The sequence below is a fragment of the Hydra vulgaris genome, chromosome 14 (genome assembly GCF_038396675.1).
Source record: "Hydra vulgaris chromosome 14, alternate assembly HydraT2T_AEP".
NCBI lineage: Eukaryota > Metazoa > Cnidaria > Hydrozoa > Anthoathecata > Hydridae > Hydra > Hydra vulgaris.
The window spans coordinates 44030991-44050269 of record NC_088933.1 but is presented as its reverse complement, the minus strand read 5'-3'; the positions used below and the strand labels follow the sequence as shown (position 1 = coordinate 44050269).

The following is a 19279-nucleotide window of genomic DNA, read 5'->3' as shown; positions in this document are numbered from 1 at the left end:
TAGTAAAATTCATTCTTAGTATTGTTTTAAAGTGTTTAAAATCAAATAAACAAACATTAACACTGATAGACACTGAATTCTGGCAAGTAAGTTTTCTGCTCGCAAAGCAGCATTTTTTTACATTTCAACAATGACTAATTTCATCTTGCCCAGCTTTATCTCTTTCATTAGGACAACAACTATTTTTGCCTATTAGAATTTACACAAATAAATTCTTTGCCTATTATTAGCTTATTATTATTAGCTATTATTATTATTTTATATATATATATATATATATATATATATATATATATATATATATATATATATATATATATATATGTTTATCACAAATAAAAAGCGTAAAAAATGAAGAAATATCAGTCAGTATATTTTACTCTTAAGTAATAAAAATAAATAAATAAAGGAATTCAAGAGTATGTGCATATTAATATTTTCTAAGAGAAAATATTCATATACAAAGAAATATAAAATATACTGAGATATAGGCACATTTATGTATATAAACTTATTTGTCAATAAATTGCAGACAGTTCTCCATTTTAAATACATGAAAGATATATCTAATAAAGAATATACCAATACAAAATGAAAAAAAATAGCAAACTAACTAAAATCAGTACCAGTTCTACGGTCTAAAAATTTTTATTATTATTAACCCTTCTAATAATAATAAAAAATAACAATAAAGTGATCTGAAGTGACTAAAAATCACCTCACCTATTTCCAATCGCTCTGAAAAATAGTTTTCAGCTCTTTCCAATTAAAATATAAAACAAAACTTGCTAAGCTAAACTGCTTAGTTCGAAAAAATCAGAAAACAGAAAAGCAAAAAACCTGGAACAAACATTTTTTATTAAAACTACCATATTTAAGCAAATTAAATTAAATAAAGCTATAGGACTTCTTAGATTATGATGGCAAAACTACAACACATCCTGGTCTAACATTATGATCATTCCCAAGATTGTTTACATGTTTATGTAGGGCATCATACTGCTCACTGCTCTGTTTAGGTTAATTGTCTAACTAAAAGTCTATAATTGAAATACTGAGATAATGTAACATGATTTCTAACCAATGTAGCACGTTCAGGGTTGTGATTATTTAACCAATTGATTATGCCGACCAGCATCACCCCTTGGAAAAAAAAGAGAATAAACCATAGGATCTAAGTTGGCAGAAATACTTGATATAGTTTTAAGAGGATGACTTCTTGGGTAAATAATAACTCAACTTGAAAGCAGGTTGGAGCCTGATCTTTGCCAACAAATAAAACTGCAACATCACCATGTGAAGGGAGATTATAGCAATGTCTATCTTGCTCTTCAAGTAAAAACATTTTAACAGCCGAGCGACCTTCTATAGCTGCACGGCAAATTTCTTTATCTTCCACTTCAGCTATTTTTTTAAATGCAGGAGCAATTGGGTTCTCTTCACTAATAATATTGTGCAATTGAAACATTAAATCATTTAAGCAAAGATCATTACCACATTGTCGCATTTAAAAATTTACCACTGCAAGTGGATCATAGATGTATAATTGACAATATGTCAGCGGAACATTTTGATTTGGCCTAAGATTACCTATACGATGAAAAACTTGACTACATATTATAAAACATGGCGGCCCATGATTCATTGAACTACATTAGCCTTAAAGGAAGCAAAAGAAAAACCGACATTGTAATTTCTAGTATATTTAAAAAAATTCAGATTGGCATTTCCATCTGCATAGTTTCCTTTAAATAAATCTTCTAAATCTTGCGACAAAACTACCTTTCCATTATGGCAACATAAAAAATGTGTTTCATCAGGAAATTTCTTAGCACCACAATGCTGACAAATATGATTCATTTCTCCTAAATAATTATAATCTGTAATAGTATTACTTCTTGCTATACAATGCATTCTTTTGTATCTAGCAGCAATTCTAGCATTTTGTCGATTATTAATTTTATCTCGCCTATTCTCTTTCATTTCTGCAACGATTATTTTCAACTCGCCTAACCAAGCTCTCCTCGTTAAGATTCGAATTATTTGCTGCTTGCCGAGCAGCATTTCTAGCATTTTGTCAATTATTAATTTCATCTCGCCTAAGCCTATCTCTTTCATTTCTGCGATGATTAACTTGCCTATTAACATTTCGATTTTCTAAACTAATATCTGCTTCTAGCCTAATATCATTCATTTAAACTTCACTTTTAATTGAAAGTAGTAAAAAAAAATCTTAAATGAATCCTGAAGATTGTGATCTTTCCTATATAATTTTTTTCTATTCTAAATAGCACACACAAATAATTTTTATAAATAACAAACTGTCATTTAAAATAAATTATACAATAATCGTATGACTTTAAAAAAATATATATTAGCTAGGAGTTGTTTGAAAAAAAATTAATTTAGCAAATAATAATAAAAAAATTATTAAAAACATGCAATTCTAATAAACATACTGATAACATAGAAAAATTTAAAAAAAAAAACATTAAACCCACTTTTGCAATTTTAAATATTATTTCTTCAAAAAAATTATTAGTAAACCTTTTTAAAAAATTCACAAAACTTTACAATATTTTGTTCTTCTATACCACATAAATACATCATCTGATAAATCTAAAATAAAAAATATAACAAATAAATAAATAATAAAAACATTACATATAAAAAATAAAAATCAATGTACCTTATAGAGAAAAGCTGTTGTGATTTACCAAAGTAGTAGTTGTAAAATATTATTATTTCATGTTAGCTTTTTCAAAATAATTTATGCTGGAACATCATGATTACAAAATATTTATAGATAAATCAAGTAGTAAATAGACAAAAGACAAAAATCAAATTGAGGTAAAAAAAATTGTATATATGGCAAAGTAATTTGTCTTGGCTTTTAATGAACATTTAAAAATAGTGATTTTTAAAAATAAAATTATCTATTTATCATTTTTAACAATAGACATCAATGTGAAGGTAAGCCAAATGTCTATCAACTCAAAAGATAACAAAAAAACAACATCACAGCAACAACAGACAACAATAGCACACACATAATTAACATAATATGCATATAACATAACTTAAGAAACATAACATTCATATATAACAGAACATAAGTAACAACATAACGCAAAATGTTATTAAAATACATTATTATGTATTTTTAGAATAATTAATAAAAAAGGCTTGAAAACACCCAGACCTAAAGCAGTAACAGTTTTACGCTAAACACTGTTGTGTAACCCTCTGTTATAAGTACATCACTTGGCTGGCAAGGTTGACAAATCTTGCTCTACCCGTTTACCAAGTAATAGCACATTGAAAACATGAAAACAACATAATATAAACATATGTACCAACTATAAACACAATAAATGTGTTTAAATATGTATATAAGGTTAAATATATACCTTATATACATATTTAAACACATTTATAAAACAATTATATAACACTTATTAAGACATACACAAACAATAAAAAAAAACTTTACATTATTATAAAAAAACATTGATAAAACAACTATAAAGCACATATTACCACATACACATACTTATCAAAAAAGTATATATGCAAACAATAAACATGTGCAAACAAAAATTTTAAAAATGACGCGAGAAAATTTAAAAAGATTTAAAGTAAACAAAATAAATCATTTTTTTTCATAAGAACTGTAATCCTCATAACAAAATGTAACCTTTACATACAATAACATGTGACATGCCATGTCAGTGTTGGCACAAAATTAAAAAAATAAAATAATAAAAACTGTTTAAAAAAAATAGAGCTTAAAAGAAAAACTAAAACAAACAAAATGTAAACGATTTAAAAAATTAATGAGTGATCCTTTCTACTTTATATTTAATAAAAATGTTATTTATAACAATTTTCTATACTTACTTCAATTATAATATGATCTTAACGATGATTATTTATCTTATGATATGATTCTTTATAACTAACTTATGTAACTTATGAAACGGCGTTAAACGTTAAACGTTTTCTGTAGCAATTATATTTAGATTATCATAGAAAATGTTTTTGATTTCAGCAATGTCATATGGATTGTGTGTTTGAGGAGTATGTTGAGGAGTTTCGTTTGTGTTGTCTAGTATTTCGTCAATATCAAAGGGTTCATTTGGTGTCGATGTAAAAATTACGTTTTTTTTTTCGGAAAAGTTATTATTTTCCTAATTTAGCGATTCCACGGCTTAACAAAAAACATTTGACGTTTGACAAAAAACACGTAATTTTTATAAACTTTGCTCTCTTATATCTTTTTGTATGGTTAAGCAAGCGCCTTGAGGTTTTTAGCATCAGTTAGTGTTACTCAACCTCTTTCCAACCATATATAAAAAGTACTAAGCTTTATATGGCTTCACTTATATATTATTCATATCTTGAAGCCACTTTTTAAAAAAAAACTTGCCGCGGGAACGTTTTTTCAAAATAAGATTTAGAAGGTAAGATTTCCTAAGTATGCAGACACATCCAATTTAATTGAAACTTTCCATATATAGTAAAAAAAGGATGATGAATCGAATGGAAAGGGGAACATTTTTTAAATATATACATAAATTCTTAGTTCTCAGCATTTGAATACTTAAGAGTCGATTTATTGGGGAAAAAAGCCTTTTTAAAAAATGTTCCCTCTCTAAAGGGCAAGTATAGCCTTTTCACTTTTTAAACCAAGTATTTATTTATGTTTTCCTAAGAATATGATACTTAGGATTTTTATTTACAAATTATGCATATATTATAAGGTTTATTTTACGCTTACTTAATGACGTTTTTTGTTTTGATTTTTCGCAAAAATCCAAACAAACGAAAGTATTTTTCGTTAGTTTTAACAAATTATAAGTTTTAAAGTTTGATGATGTCTTCTTTATACTAAATTAGCAAGCCAAATAGGAAAATTATTTTATTAACATAATACATAACTGCTTTAAATAATATAAATATTGCTTTTGTTTAATCTATTTGTCTGATTTCAAAAATTTTTCAAACAATATTTTGACAAAAGTATTGTCAAAATAAATAAAAATTCTTATAACAAGGTTTTTTTATTTATCAAAATTTTTGTAAAAGTATTGTTTTAAAATTTTTTGAATAACATGTGAATAACAGTTACTCACATTTAGTAAATGATTTAAATTCTCATTCTGAAAATGAAATAGAAAGTGAAATTTTTAAAATTTGGATAAAATAGAAATTAAAAATTTAATTATTTCAAAGGAATTCTTGCTGGATTTTTCATCAAAAAAAGTTTGGTCAAAGACTACAATCTAGCTATTGTAATTACAGACTGGCCTTTCTTAAACTGTTTTTTTCAAAACAAAGAATTAAAAAGTTTTCAAAGCAAGTTTGCAAGTATGGAAATATGTAAGAATTTTTAATAAGTATTCACACAATTTTTACTTAATAAGAAATACTTCTCCATTTTTTGATACAATGTATGTATGAATTAGTTCGTGACAAACTACAATTTTATTTTAGACAAGTTACCAGACTGTGCCAACAGTTCACAACAGTACACCATACCCCAGTTTCCAAAACCAAATAACATAGGTGGGTAGGCCAGTTTTTTTGTAAAATTTATTTTCGAATGTTTAATTTAATTGCTGAAAGTAATATGATTTCTGATAATCTATATTTGAGTATTCTTTTGTTTTAGGTTTACATGTTAACAATAGTCAAATCAAAATAGTGGTTCCATCTATAAGCCACAATAGTGAGTCCTACTTTCATACTAGTTAATTTTTTAAATAAAGACAATGTAGCACACACATTTTGCATTTTAAAAATTTTATTGAAACCAAATTTGATTGATCTTATTTTACTCTTATTTAAATTTTACTCTTTTTTTTTTTTACCTACTTTTAATTAGTTTTACTTATAATTGTAGCTTCCAGAGTATTGTCCGAAGACCCATTTAATAGCTACAACAATATTATGGATTTTTTAAATATTGAAGATGGCATTGTTTCCCTCAAATATCCAAATTTTGTCTTAACAAACAGTCATTATTTAGACATTTGCAAAGAAAAAGATAAACATGATTTGACATGGCAAAATCTCTCTGTATTTTTCACAACCTACTGTAAATACCCTATCACTAGAGTAATGCTTGCTAAGTGTCTTAAAAAATCAAAAGACCATGTTGCAAAACTGAATCGTGCCAAACATTTTACTTTAAAGAATTCTTATTTAAGCTCTGTTCTTTCTTTTTGTCCTGAAGTTCCTGAACTTAGTTTGCTACCTTCTGATAATTGTTCTATCAATACTTCTGGCAACTCTTGTGAATTTGTTACAGAAGATGTTTCTGCTTTTCAAAGTTGTAATAGGTGTATGCATATGAAACCGCTGTTTTTTCTTTGAATTAGAACGTTTGTTTTGGAGATGTTTTATTTATATTTCTTTGAATGTAATTTCCATTATTTTCTACTACTTTTTGCCAATTTTTTGGTAACTTATGAATTCCATCCCAATAGAATTTCTCAGGTTTAGAAGCTATCCAATCATCGAGCCATTTTTTGACCTCTTCATAATTCGAGAAGTGCTGATCTGCCAAGCCATGTGACATTGATCGGAATAAATAGTAATCTGATGGAGCAAGGTCTGGTGAATATGGCGGGTGGCATAAGACTTCCCATCCGATAGTTTTCAACGCTGTTTGAACAACTTTACAAACATGAGGACGAGCATTGTCATGTTGAAGAATTATTTTATCGTGTCTCTCAGCATATTCGGGTCGTTTTTCTTCTAATGCTTTTCTTAAACGGAATAATTGGAGTCTGTAAAGTGGCCCATCAATTGTTTCTTTAGGTTTTAGCAACTCATAGTATACCACACCAATCTGATCCCACCAAATAGACAGCAAAGCCTTATTTCCATGAATATTCCTCTTTGGTGTTGATTTTACAGGTGCGCCTGGGTCAACATAATGTGTTGTGCGGACTGGATTGTCAAAATAAATCCATTTTTCATCTCCAGTCACTATTCGATGCAAAAAAGACTTTCTTTCAAAACGATTCAATAACATTTCGCATGTCACTAAACGCCTTTCAATATCACGTTCTTTCAATTCATGTGGAACCCATTTTCCTTCCTTTCTTATTTTACCGAGAGCTTGTAAACGTCTTGAAATTGTTGCCTGATCAACATTCAACTCTTCTGCTAATTGTTCTTGGGATTGAGCATCGTCTTCGTCCAATAAACTTTGCAATTCTGAATCTTCAAATTTTTTTGGAGGTTTACCACATTCCTTGTTGTCAAGATCGAAATCGCCACTTTTAAATCTTCTAAACCAATCTCTGCAAGTTGTTTCAGATAAAGCATGGTCAGAATAAGCTTCTACAAGCAAACGATGACTTTCTGCAGCAGTTTTCTTTAAAATAAAATAGTGAAGTAATACTTCCCGCAAATGCATATTTGAAGGCACAAAGTTGTTCATTTTGAAAGATGTATAAAATTATCTAGATATGAATAAAATCAAATTAAAAACTATGATATTTAAAGCAAATTGAACGTAGTTTCACACACATAATCATCCATACATTAATTTTGTCTTAAAAAGAAAATTAACTTGTCTTATTTTAAACAGCGGTTTCATATGCATACACCTATTATTACCCCAACTTCTATTGGGGTAATAGAACATGAAAATCTAGTTAATAATTCTGCTAATTTTGATTTTACCTATAAAATAAAGAAATATAAACGAAGAATTGATTATCTTAAATTGAAAAATAGACAATTAAATAGAAAATGTAGCGAATTTAAAAGAAAATATCAAGCAATCTTGTTAAGATATTGTGTCAGAAATGTCAACAAAAGAGGCGCTAGAAAGGATTGTAGGATTAACCAATTGTTGCAAATAAATTTAAGATTGGAAAAAGAAATTGATATGGCTAGAAAGCGCTCACAATCAGATCGACAAGAGGCATGGTATTTAAAGAAAAAAATTGAAAACGCTGTTTTGAAAACATCTGATGAAATGAATGATTCGATCTTAAAGGAGAGTTTAAATTACTTTGAAAATCTTACAGAAGAGCTTAAGGAAAGAGTTGACATTTTTGAAAAAAATGTTGTTGAAGTTTTTGAAGGAGGTAAATATAATGATGAAATTTGCTCGGTATATTACAACCTTTTAAGTAAAAATGTTTCTGTTAATAATGTTGAATCTGTTATCAGAACTGTACTACAAAAAATTGTTGGAATTTCATGTGGCGCACTTCCAAAAAAATCTTTGGCTGCTGAATTTTTTAGTGAAATGAACCTTTTATCAAAAGCTCAAGTGAGAGAGGCTATGTTGAATAGTACAAACAATGTTCTTCATACAGATGGCACAAAGTATAATTTTAGGGAGGTTGGTAGTTTTCAAGTCACAACATTATCTGGTAGCTACACGTTTGGGATAGAAGATATGTTCTCGGGAGAGGCACAATCTTATTTTGGAGAGCTAAAAAATTTACTCACTGATATGTCTCAGATATTTTCTCCAGAAAAGGAAAACTACGAGGATGATCTTAAGAAACTTATTTTTTCATTTAAATCTTTGATGACAGATCGCACTATAGTTAATTCAAGTTTTTTTAGCCAATTTCAACATTGGAGAAAAGCAATTTTGCCTTTTGTTGTTGAAAACTATGATAAGCTTCCTTTAAATGAAAAATTAAAAACTTCTCAAATGCATCATGTTTTTTGTGGCTTACACATTATCCACAATCTTAGAATATACGCAGAAAAAGCAATCATAGAATGGGAAAAAGTGGTTGAGCAGGAAGGTAGTATTCATGGTGGTTTTAAAAATGCGCAAAACTCTCGGACTTTTGATATTTTGTATGAACTTTCAAAACTTACAACCTATTGACATGGTGATCAGCGGAATGGAAAAGCTGATGAATGGAAGGCATTTTTGCGTAAAAGGTTTTCTAAAAATTTTATGGTTTCATTTCTGCATCATCGCTTTAACATTATATTTGTACTTGGTGGAGCAGCGTATTTTCATAAACATCACCTTAAAGAATTTGTTTTTAATCTTGATGGTTCAAATTTCCTTCATGAGTCAATTAGGCACGATATTGACAACATTATTTTTCACGCTTCAACTAGAGCTCTGGAAATTTTTAATAAACTAATATCAGGACCTCTTTTTCATATTATTGAAGAGGAGGGTCATATATTTTCTTTGAATACCGTTTGGTCACAAATGTTCAATTATTTTGTTTGTTGTTCTTCTGATGCATCTAAAATGTTAAGTGGTTCTACATTTTTTGATGTCAAGTATCTCACCAAGGATGAAGTGTTTGATCATTTATTTTCCAACTGTAATGACCCACTTTTGGATGCCTTAACACAAGAATGTCTTGAAGTTATATGTTGCACATGTTCTGTTATGATTCAGAGTCAGTTAAGAGACCAGTTGCCTGGAGGAAAATATCACAATCCTGGTGATGATGTGCTTGAGGAAACTCAAAACTGTCCGCGTACTAATGTTGTGTCTGAACGTGATTTTGCTTCCTATGACCGCAGGTTAAAAATAAAACCTAACATTTCAACGGTAGCTGCAGCTGGTGTCATCATGTTTAACAACAACAAAACAGCTGTTTGGTTAGATGGAAAATCACAGGAAGACATTGAAAGGCTAGTTTTACTAGCAAGGCGAAATAGAAAAGGGTATATCAGAAAGTACAGAGAGAAAAAAGCAAATATATTGCAGTACAAAATTGATGAGATAGACAAGTGCAGTATAGAAAAATAAATAAAGGAACAAAAGGCAAGCGAAGAGAAAGAGTTTTTGACAACAGAAATCGGAAAGGATGGAGGTTTAATTTTGTGTAAAGAGGATTTAGAAAAAATTTTAGGCACTGAAAATGAAATAGTAAAGAAGTTGCAAAGACAAATAAAATTTAGAAAAAAAGTACTGCCGCATAAATTTCCAGAAAATTGGTTGCAATTAGGAGAAAAGGGAAAAGGGGAAAATTACAAAAAGTTTGATATTAAGGCATTAAAAACCAACCTGCTATCTATTTTTACATTTTTAAAAGAAGCTCCAGAACAACGCGCAACTACAATAAAATGTTCAGTTATCAGACAGATTGATGAAAGACAAGAAATGTTGATAACATTAAAAAAAAAAGTCAGATTAGAGGGTGACGCTAGATTATTAATGGAAACTGGAAAAAAAATAAGAACAGGCACATCAAAGGGAGGGGTTCCAAAGTTTTTAGGAAAAAGAATTAAACATAAAATGGTAGATGATGATGGCAAGGATTTATGGTATTCGGGGCTCGTTGTAAGTGTTCTAGATGACAATGAATTTGATGAAGACTGCGAGTTTCAGATACTATACGATGGATATGAAGATAAATATGATATTGAGTTGGTCAAAGAGTGGAGGATGAAATGTGTTGTGGTAGAGGGAAAGGCTGATGGTTATCTGGAGGACGTTGTTCAAAAAAAGCAAAAATGTAGTTAATATTGTCTTTGACACAGTGCAAATTTAATTTATAATGTTTATGTTTTTTATTATTATTCAATTTAATGTATTTATGTTTGTATTCTTTTTGGTCATCTGGAGCGGTGTTGGTGACCCATAAATCTTTATTTGCATATTTGTTTTTTATTGGATATCTGCTGCCATGGTTACATACTGGTAAGTCATGCTTTCTATTTTTGTGCTGACATACCTGTCAATATGTATATCCTTGTGTTTACATATTTTTAAGTTATATGTATGGTGCACCTTCAAGTCACTATATTTATACTTGTTTGCTGTTGAACCTCTGCAGTGGTGTTGATCTACCGGTAAGTAATTATTTGTATGTTTGTTTTTATGCAATACAAGTCGCTGTATGTTTCATTGTGTTTATATACCCATTAGTCATTACGTGTTTGTTTGTGTTCTGTTGGACCTCTGGAGCGGTGTTGACGCACCCGTAAGTCGCTATATGTTTCATTGTGTTCATGTACATGCCAGTCATCATTATGTGTATGTTTGTGTTCTGTTGGACCTCTGGAGCGGTGTTGACACACCCGTAAGTCGCTATATGTTTCTTTGTGTTTATGTACATGTCAGTCATTATGTGTATGTTTGTGTTCTGTTGGACAGTGTGTTTTGTGATTGTGATGTTATTGTTGTGATGTTTTGTGTAGATAGACAACTTGGCTTACCTTCTCGCTGGTGTCTATTGTTAAAAATGATTATTAGATTGTTTCGTAACTGAAACTTGCTACTTCTAATCATTCACTAAAAGCCAAGAAATAAGTTTTAAAATAAAATAATTTTTTTATGTTATTTTAATTTTTTATCTTAAGCGTTGTCAATAGTTCACATAAACAATCTCAAAGAGTAAGTTTCTTATTTTATACTTATTATACTAACAACCTGCATATATAAGATATATATATACCTTTTTAAAATTTAATTCTTTATAAAATTTTTGTAAACTAATTAAAAAAATATTTTAAACATATGATGTATCTTGGTTTCTAATAATAATTTTTTTACATTTTTAGGTAGAGTATCTGCTGTTATACCTGCCTATTGCTGTTGTAGGTACTCCAAATTTCAGAAAGTTCATTAGCTGTATGTTATTTTCATTGAAAATTAAATTTTAACTTTATTGAAGAATCTTCTGTCTTGTAAATAGGTCATTCCGTAAAATTCCAAAAGATTTCAATACCTTTACACAGTAATTTACTGACCGGTCTGTAAAATATTCAATTTCAAAATAGTATTTGGATTCCATGTAGTATTTGGATTCCATGATTTGTTTATGCATATTTGTATGGTGTTATTAAAATATAACCCCAAATTTTATTTTCCAAAACTAAGTAAATAAGTGAAAACCATCAGTCTGTAAAATAGATAATTCTGGATAATCTCGTCAGATTAAAAAAAAATTGGATCATAAAAAATTTCTAGTCAAATTTAATAACGGTTGAAAAATATTAAATATATTCAAAGTCGATATGCCCAATTGGTTTGTGCAGCCCATTTGCTGTAATTTACTGACCGTTCTGTAAATTATACAATAATTTCAAAATGATGTACTATTTGGATTCCATGATTCCTTTATGCATATCTGTATGGTGTAATTATAATTAACCCCCAAATTTTATTTTCCGAAACTAAGTAAATAAGTGAAAACCATCAGTCTGTAAAATTGATTCTGATGATGATTCTGGTTAATCTCGTCAGATTAAATAAAAAATGAATCATTATGAAAAATTTCAAGTCAAATTTAATAACGATTCAAAAATATCAAATATATTCAACGTCGATATGCCAAATTGGTATGTGCAGCCTTTTTGTAGTAATTTACTGACCGTTCTGTAAATTATAAAATAATTTCAAAATGATGTACTATTTGGATTCCATGATTCCTTTATGCATATTTGTATGGTGTAATTATATTATAACCCCAAATTTTATTTTCAAAAACTAAGTAAATAAGTGAAATCCCTCAGTCCGTAAAATAGATGATTCTGGTAAATCTCGTCCGATTAACAAAAAAATTTCGGGGTATTTTATTTTTTTATATTTGTTGGATCACTATGGAAAATTTAAAGTCAGATGTAATAATGGTTCAAAAGTTATTCTATAGTCAATATGACACCAAAACTAAGTAAATAAGTTAAAACCCTCAGTCTGTAAAATAGACGATTCTGGACAATCCATTCAGAATTAAATAAAAATATTTTGGTATATTATTTTCTTATATTTGGTGAGTCAATATGGAAAATTTCAAGTCAAATGTAATAACGGTTCAAGAATTATTCAAGAGTCAATATGACACCAAAACTAAGTAAATAAGTAAAAACCCTTAGTCTGTAAAATAGATGATTCTGGGCAATCCCGACAGAATTAAAAAATTTTTTTTTTGTATATTATTAACTTATAGTTGTTGAATCAATATGGAAAATTTCAAGTCAAATGTAATAACGGTTCAAAAGTTATTCAAAAGTCAATATGATCCAAAAATACTCTCTTTTTCGGTGCCATATCACTGCAAATTTTCCATACTTAAGCCCTATACCTTTCATCAAAAAATCATCAATTTTTGCACTACAAAAAAATCAATAACTTTGGATCCGCTTAACTTCAAAGGTTAAATGACCCCTCATTTTTTAAGTCAAGTCAAGCTCTATACAATGATGTAAATTGTATATGCTTATTTAAATTATATAAAAATCGTCTGGAATGGCTACCTAATTAAAGTCGATTAATTCTGTACTATGTTGTTGTTGTTGTTGTTTTTGTTGTTGTTATTGTTGTTGTTATTGTTGTTGTTATTGTTGTTGTTTTTCTTTAAATTTAATTAAGTTATTGTCGTCCTCAAGATTATATTCACAGTTAAAGTGAATTTTTTATGTAATATGATGTTGATGTTGTTCTTTTAATTTGTCATACATATGTTGATTGTTCTGTAAAACTTGAACGTCTTTTTCAAAATTCTTTCAAATTTTTTTTTCCCAGCCAATTTGTTTTTTCTATTTCGATATTTCTTTTTCATTTTCAATTAAGCACAATTTTAAGTATTCTTTATAATAGAGCGAAACTTTTTTCATTTCACACTAAGGTTTCATCAATTGAGACTCATCAGAAACCTTATATACATTGCCGTGTCTACTAGATTCAAGCAACCCCTCCTTCATAAGAGCCCAAAAAGTCTTAAAAATTTTTCAAATAGATAATAGGGTCAAATCATTATATTTCAACTAATTTTGAAAAAACTTTGTGGGGCACCATCTCTGATTTTCCTGATTTTTACATATCATTATCTACATTATGTAGATTAGTTAAATTTGAAATTCCAGACTTCCAAATGTAACGGTTTACAATGTATAGCTTTATAAACACTGCACAGTGGCCCCCTTCGATTTAAGAATTGTGAAAACAGGCTACTTTAAAGCCTCATAACTATTTTCTAACTTTCAACAAGAGTCTTTCAACAAGTGTCTAACTTTCAACAAGTGTCTTATTTTTTCTAGAAATGTTTTCTGGGTAGTTCTGTATTAAAAATACTGGTTTTTGTTAACTTGTATCATACTAGAAAAAAATCATAGTCTTCTCAACTTCGAAAAATATTTGAAAAATGGTTTAAAAGGCCAAAATGTTAAAAGTTAACTGTAGTACTTTTTTTATTCTACAACAAGTCCTTACAGTTTAAGTTTTCTGATTAGCTACTCTAATTTGCAACAAAAAATAGAAGCCGCTTGTTGCAGTTTAGAACTGAAATATATCTAAAAATGTATTGTCCGTTTGCCAAAAAAGTCCAATTTTCAGCCATTTTGAAATGCTCGTATTTTTTTCTAACACTTTGAATTGATTTAAGCTTAACAGCAATTAAAACCATAAGATCCAACTATCTGAAAATGCAAACATTTTTTACTTGTTGCATTCACAACAAAAATGGCAGCGTTTTAAAACAACCCTACTTTTTAATTATCAAGGGTGGACGCATTACTGGTGTCCCAGTGCCCCCCAACCTGCCTATCAGCATATTCAATGGGTACAACTAGTTATAAATTGTTTTTTAAAAACATATATGGTTGATTGCCCTCATGCTGATCAATTTTTTAACCTGGGTAGGGGCACAAATAAAGGGGCAATAACCAGTTAAAACCCAGTTTTATTGCTAAATAATGATTCTATAAACATATTTTAAATTTATCTTAAAATTCAATTTACAGCTACATTTTGCTTCTAATATTTAAAATGTTAATAACTAAATAAGTGCATTCAGTGGTTGTGGAATTGAATGAACGAATGAATGAATGTTAAGTAGAACAATACAAATAAAACTATCATGATACGATTGCATATTTTGAGTTATTTTTTTTTGAAAATGTGAATGAGCTGTAAATTAGAAATATAGATCAGTAGTCAGATTATTTATTTTAAAATATATATATATTATATATAAATATATATATATATATATATATATATATATATATATATATATATATATATATATATATATATATATATATATATATATATATATATATATATATATATATATATATATATATATATATATATATATATATATATATATATAAATATAAACTGTAGGCTATGATAAATACAAGTTGTATGCAGATTATTATTTTTTATTCCAGTTCTTAATGTCAGCAAGTATTTTTTCTCATTTAATATTTCCAAAATTTCAGGTTGACCATATTATGTATTTTATGACAATATAACTTTAGTTTAATCCCAATCGAACAAGAACTCGTTATTTTCTTCACTATAAAAAATTGAATTTAATTCAATTATTGTTGTACCTACTATACAAATTTATAAGTAAAACTAAGATACAAACAATTAAAGAAAAAAATATTGCAAAAACAAACTTTAAAATATCAAACAGATTTATATATATATATATATATCCATGTATATGTTACATTTATATATATATATATATATATATATATATATATATATATATATATATATATATATATATTTATATATATATATACATATATAATATATATATATATATATATATATATATATATATATATATATATATATATATATATATATATATATATATATATATATATATATGTATATAATATTCATATATATTTAAATAATATACATATATAAGTTTTTTTTTTTTTTTTTTTTTTAGATTATTCACCTACCCAAGGCCCGAGGGGGGCCACTACAGTTGAGGAGGCTACTCATATTTTTGCGTTTTTTTTTTTTTTTTTTTTTTTTAGTTGTTATTCGTGGTGCAACCCTCTCTCAACTCTTAAACTCCGAAACACGAACCTTGCCGAGCAAGGCCGCTACGCGGAGAAACTAAGTTGAGCGCAGTACTTCCAGGGACGTGGTGGGAGTCGAACTCCGAACCTCTCGCTTAAAAAGCGAGCGTTCTTACCACTACACCACTACCGCATCGACCATCTACACCACTACCGCATCGATAAATAATATATATATATATATATATATATATATATATATATATATATATATATATATATATATATATATATATATATATATATATATATGATATATATATATATATATATATATATATATATATATATATATATATATATATATATATATATATATATATATATATATATATATATATATATATATATATATATGTATATATATTATATATTTTTAAATAAATAATCTGATAACTGATCTATATTTCTAATTTACAGCTCATTCACATTTTCTAAAAAATGATAACTCAAATTATGCAATCGTATCATGATAGTTTCATTTGTATTGTTCTACTTAACATTCATTCATTCGTTCATTCAATTCCACTACTACTGATTGTACTTATTCAGTTATTAACATTTTAAATATTAGAAGCAAAATGTAGCTGTAAATTGAATTTTAAGATAAATTTAAAATATGTTTATAGAATCACTATTTAGCAATAAAACTGGGTTTTAACTGGCTATTGCCCTTTTTTTTGTGCCCCTACCCAGGTTAAAAAATCGATCAGCATGGGGGAAATCAACTATATCTTTTTTTTTTTTAAAAACAATTTATAACTAGTTGCACCTATTGAATATGCTAATAAGCAGGTTGGGGGGCGCTGGGACACCAGTAATGCGTCCACCCTTGATAATTATAAAGTAGGGTTATTTTAAAATGCTGCCATTTTTGTTGTGAATGCAACAAGTAAAAAATGTTTGTATTTTCAGATAGTTGGATCTTATGGTTTTAATTGCTGTTAAGCTTAAATCAATTCAAAGTGTTAGAAAAAAATACGAGCATTTCAAAATGGTTGAAAATTGGACTTTTTTGGCAAACGGACAATACATTTTTAGATATATATCTCAGTTCTAAACTGCAACAAGCGGCTTCTATTTTTTGTTGCAAATTAGAGTAGCTAATCAGAAAACTTAAACTGTAAGGACTTGTTGTAGAATAAAAAAAGTACTACAGTTAACTTTTAACATTTTGGCCTTTTAAACCATTTTTCAAATATTTTTCGAAGTTGAGAAGACTATGATTTTTTTCTAGTATGATACAAGTTAACAAAAACCAGTATTTTTAATACAGAACTACCCAGAAAACATTTCTAGAAAAAATAAGACACTTGTTGAAAGTTAGACACTTGTTGAAAGACTCTTGTTGAAAGTTAGAAAATAGTTATGAGGCTTTGAAGTAGCCTGTTTTCACAATTCTTAAATCGAAGGGGGCCACTGCGCAGTGTTTATAAAGCTATACATTGAAAACCGTTACATTTGGATGTTACAGTATTTTTTATTTCGAGTAGAAAAAGAAAGAAGAAAATAAAAGCACCCCATGAACACACTTTAATCTTGGCGGGGTGGGGGGTGGGGGGGGGAGGAAGGAGTGGGAAGATTGGAAAATATTTTGGCAAATTCTTAACTTTGTCAAAACACTGTATCAAATTTATTGCTAGTTTACACCCTGTATATATATATATATATATATATATATATATATATATATATATATATATATATATATATATATATATATATATATATATATATATATATATATATATATATATATATAATCAGACAATTTTAAAATGTATTCTACAAAATAGAGTGCTTAATGCTCTTAAAAGAATAGAGCAATTATAAAGTAGTAGGAAATCAATTTTTTTTCATCTAGCACTGTGCTTCATCAATAAATTTTCTGATGAGTCTTTATTAATGAAACACAGTGTCAAATAAAAAAAATTTGTTAAGTGATTTTCTACAACTTTATATATATGATATTCGTCACAGGATTCGTCTGCTTTTTAAAACCTTTTTAACTAAACCATTTATATTCTGTAATTTCAAAACAATTATCAACTTTATTAACTGAAAAAAAATATTCTAAACCTTGATAATTTTAAATTGTAAACAGATTCTCAATGCAATGGCTACTGATCAATCAAAATGAGGAATACCTTTGGTCTTTGAACAAGCTTTTTTAATTGACCTGAAAAAGTTCGGTATTTGAACAAGGAACATCTGTCAAGTACTTTAAATTTAACTGTATCATTTCCTATATGTACCAAAGAATTGACATCGTAAACCAGTCGATCCTTGTCAAAAAATTCACCAAATTACTGCACAAAAATAGTTAGTAACTGACAACCAAAATCAAAATATTTTTCCAACAAAATAAAACATAAAAGTAGAACTGCAACTGAAAGTACTAAAAAGTTTGAAAAGATTTTTGGCTAAATTATCTCCTTACATTAACTGGCCCTGTGTATACTAAAAAAAGTCTAAGTACAGTTGCTTTCCATTTTTTAATATATAATCAAGATCTTGGCTTGCTAGAAAACTTTCTTGGAATGTAAAGACGTATCTGGAACAATCTCTCAGAAAATAATTGAATGTAGTCTGAGACAATTTACAACATTTGGGCCATTTAACCATAAGCTGATGAGTCTTCGCATACCCCTAAGCATACTAGATGCATAAAGTCTAAAGGAAACTTTGTCACCACGTCAAAATTGAATTCCGTTTAACTCACCACTAAGATGTTCAGAATGCTTTTAATGAAAAAAATCTGAATCAGTGCTTAAAGTTGATGACATATGTGGGAGTGTTATCTTGCCACATCACTCTCCTTTCTGGACACAACGCTGACATCAGTTACAACCATTGTGTCCCTAAACACACTTAACAAATGCTCTAGCTGGTGCATCACATATGATAACAACAATATGGATTTCATACTCAATATTTTTATAGATAAAACCATCTTTTTGAAGAACTGTGAACTCTACTAAAAAATAATGTAGATAATCAAAAATTGAACAAGGTTTTTGGGCACTACTTTTTATTCAAATCTCTAAAAATCCAATTTGGGTCCCCTAAAATTGCGAGTTCAAGGCCTAGGCTATGACAGCAACAACTTTTGGCAAATTTTATTTAAAATTTTTACATGTATTTTTAAATTTTGTCACTATTTTATATTTTCATTGAGTATTTTCCTACAAGTCTTTTTAATATAAAGTAACAGGTGATGCGGAGTTTAATATAAAATAACGGGTGATGCGAAGTTATTGGACAAATCTCAATTTCATTATTTGAGCATAATAATTAGTTTTTGTGGTTTTATGCGTAGGCATAAACGTTCTATAAAGTATAAACTTTATTATTTGAAACACAATTATTTAAAATGAGGTTAAATGCAGCTGAACGAGAATCTTTTCGAAAGCGACTAAAAATGTTTTTTGTAAATAAACCTAATACAAAAAAAAAAAAAAAAAAAAAATCGTAAATCATTTTG

General features: G+C 28.0%; 2 protein-coding genes across 3 annotated transcripts; both read left to right on the top strand.

Moving 5' to 3' along the window:
• Positions 1-5125: 5125 nt before the first annotated feature.
• On the top strand, positions 5126-6378 carry LOC136090494 (uncharacterized). Its single transcript, XM_065817194.1, has 4 exons — positions 5126-5382; positions 5497-5568; positions 5675-5731; positions 5906-6378. Exons 1-4 carry the CDS (start codon positions 5373-5375, stop codon positions 6376-6378), a joined length of 612 nt encoding a protein of 203 aa, XP_065673266.1. The 5' UTR covers positions 5126-5372.
• A 1219-nt stretch (positions 6379-7597) lies between these two features.
• Positions 7598-11651, top strand: LOC136090517 (uncharacterized). Of its 2 annotated transcripts, XM_065817238.1 has the most exons (4): positions 7598-10657; positions 10731-10809; positions 11320-11353; positions 11521-11651. In XM_065817238.1, the coding sequence occupies exon 1, from the start codon at positions 7613-7615 to the stop codon at positions 8870-8872; it is 1260 nt and encodes a 419-aa protein (XP_065673310.1). In that variant the 5' UTR covers positions 7598-7612; the 3' UTR covers positions 8873-10657; positions 10731-10809; positions 11320-11353; positions 11521-11651. The 2 variants fall into 2 exon arrangements, with proteins under 2 accessions (XP_065673310.1, XP_065673311.1); XM_065817239.1 differs by lacking the exon at positions 11320-11353 and having other exon boundaries at positions 7598-10809.
• Positions 11652-19279: the final 7628 nt, after the last annotated feature.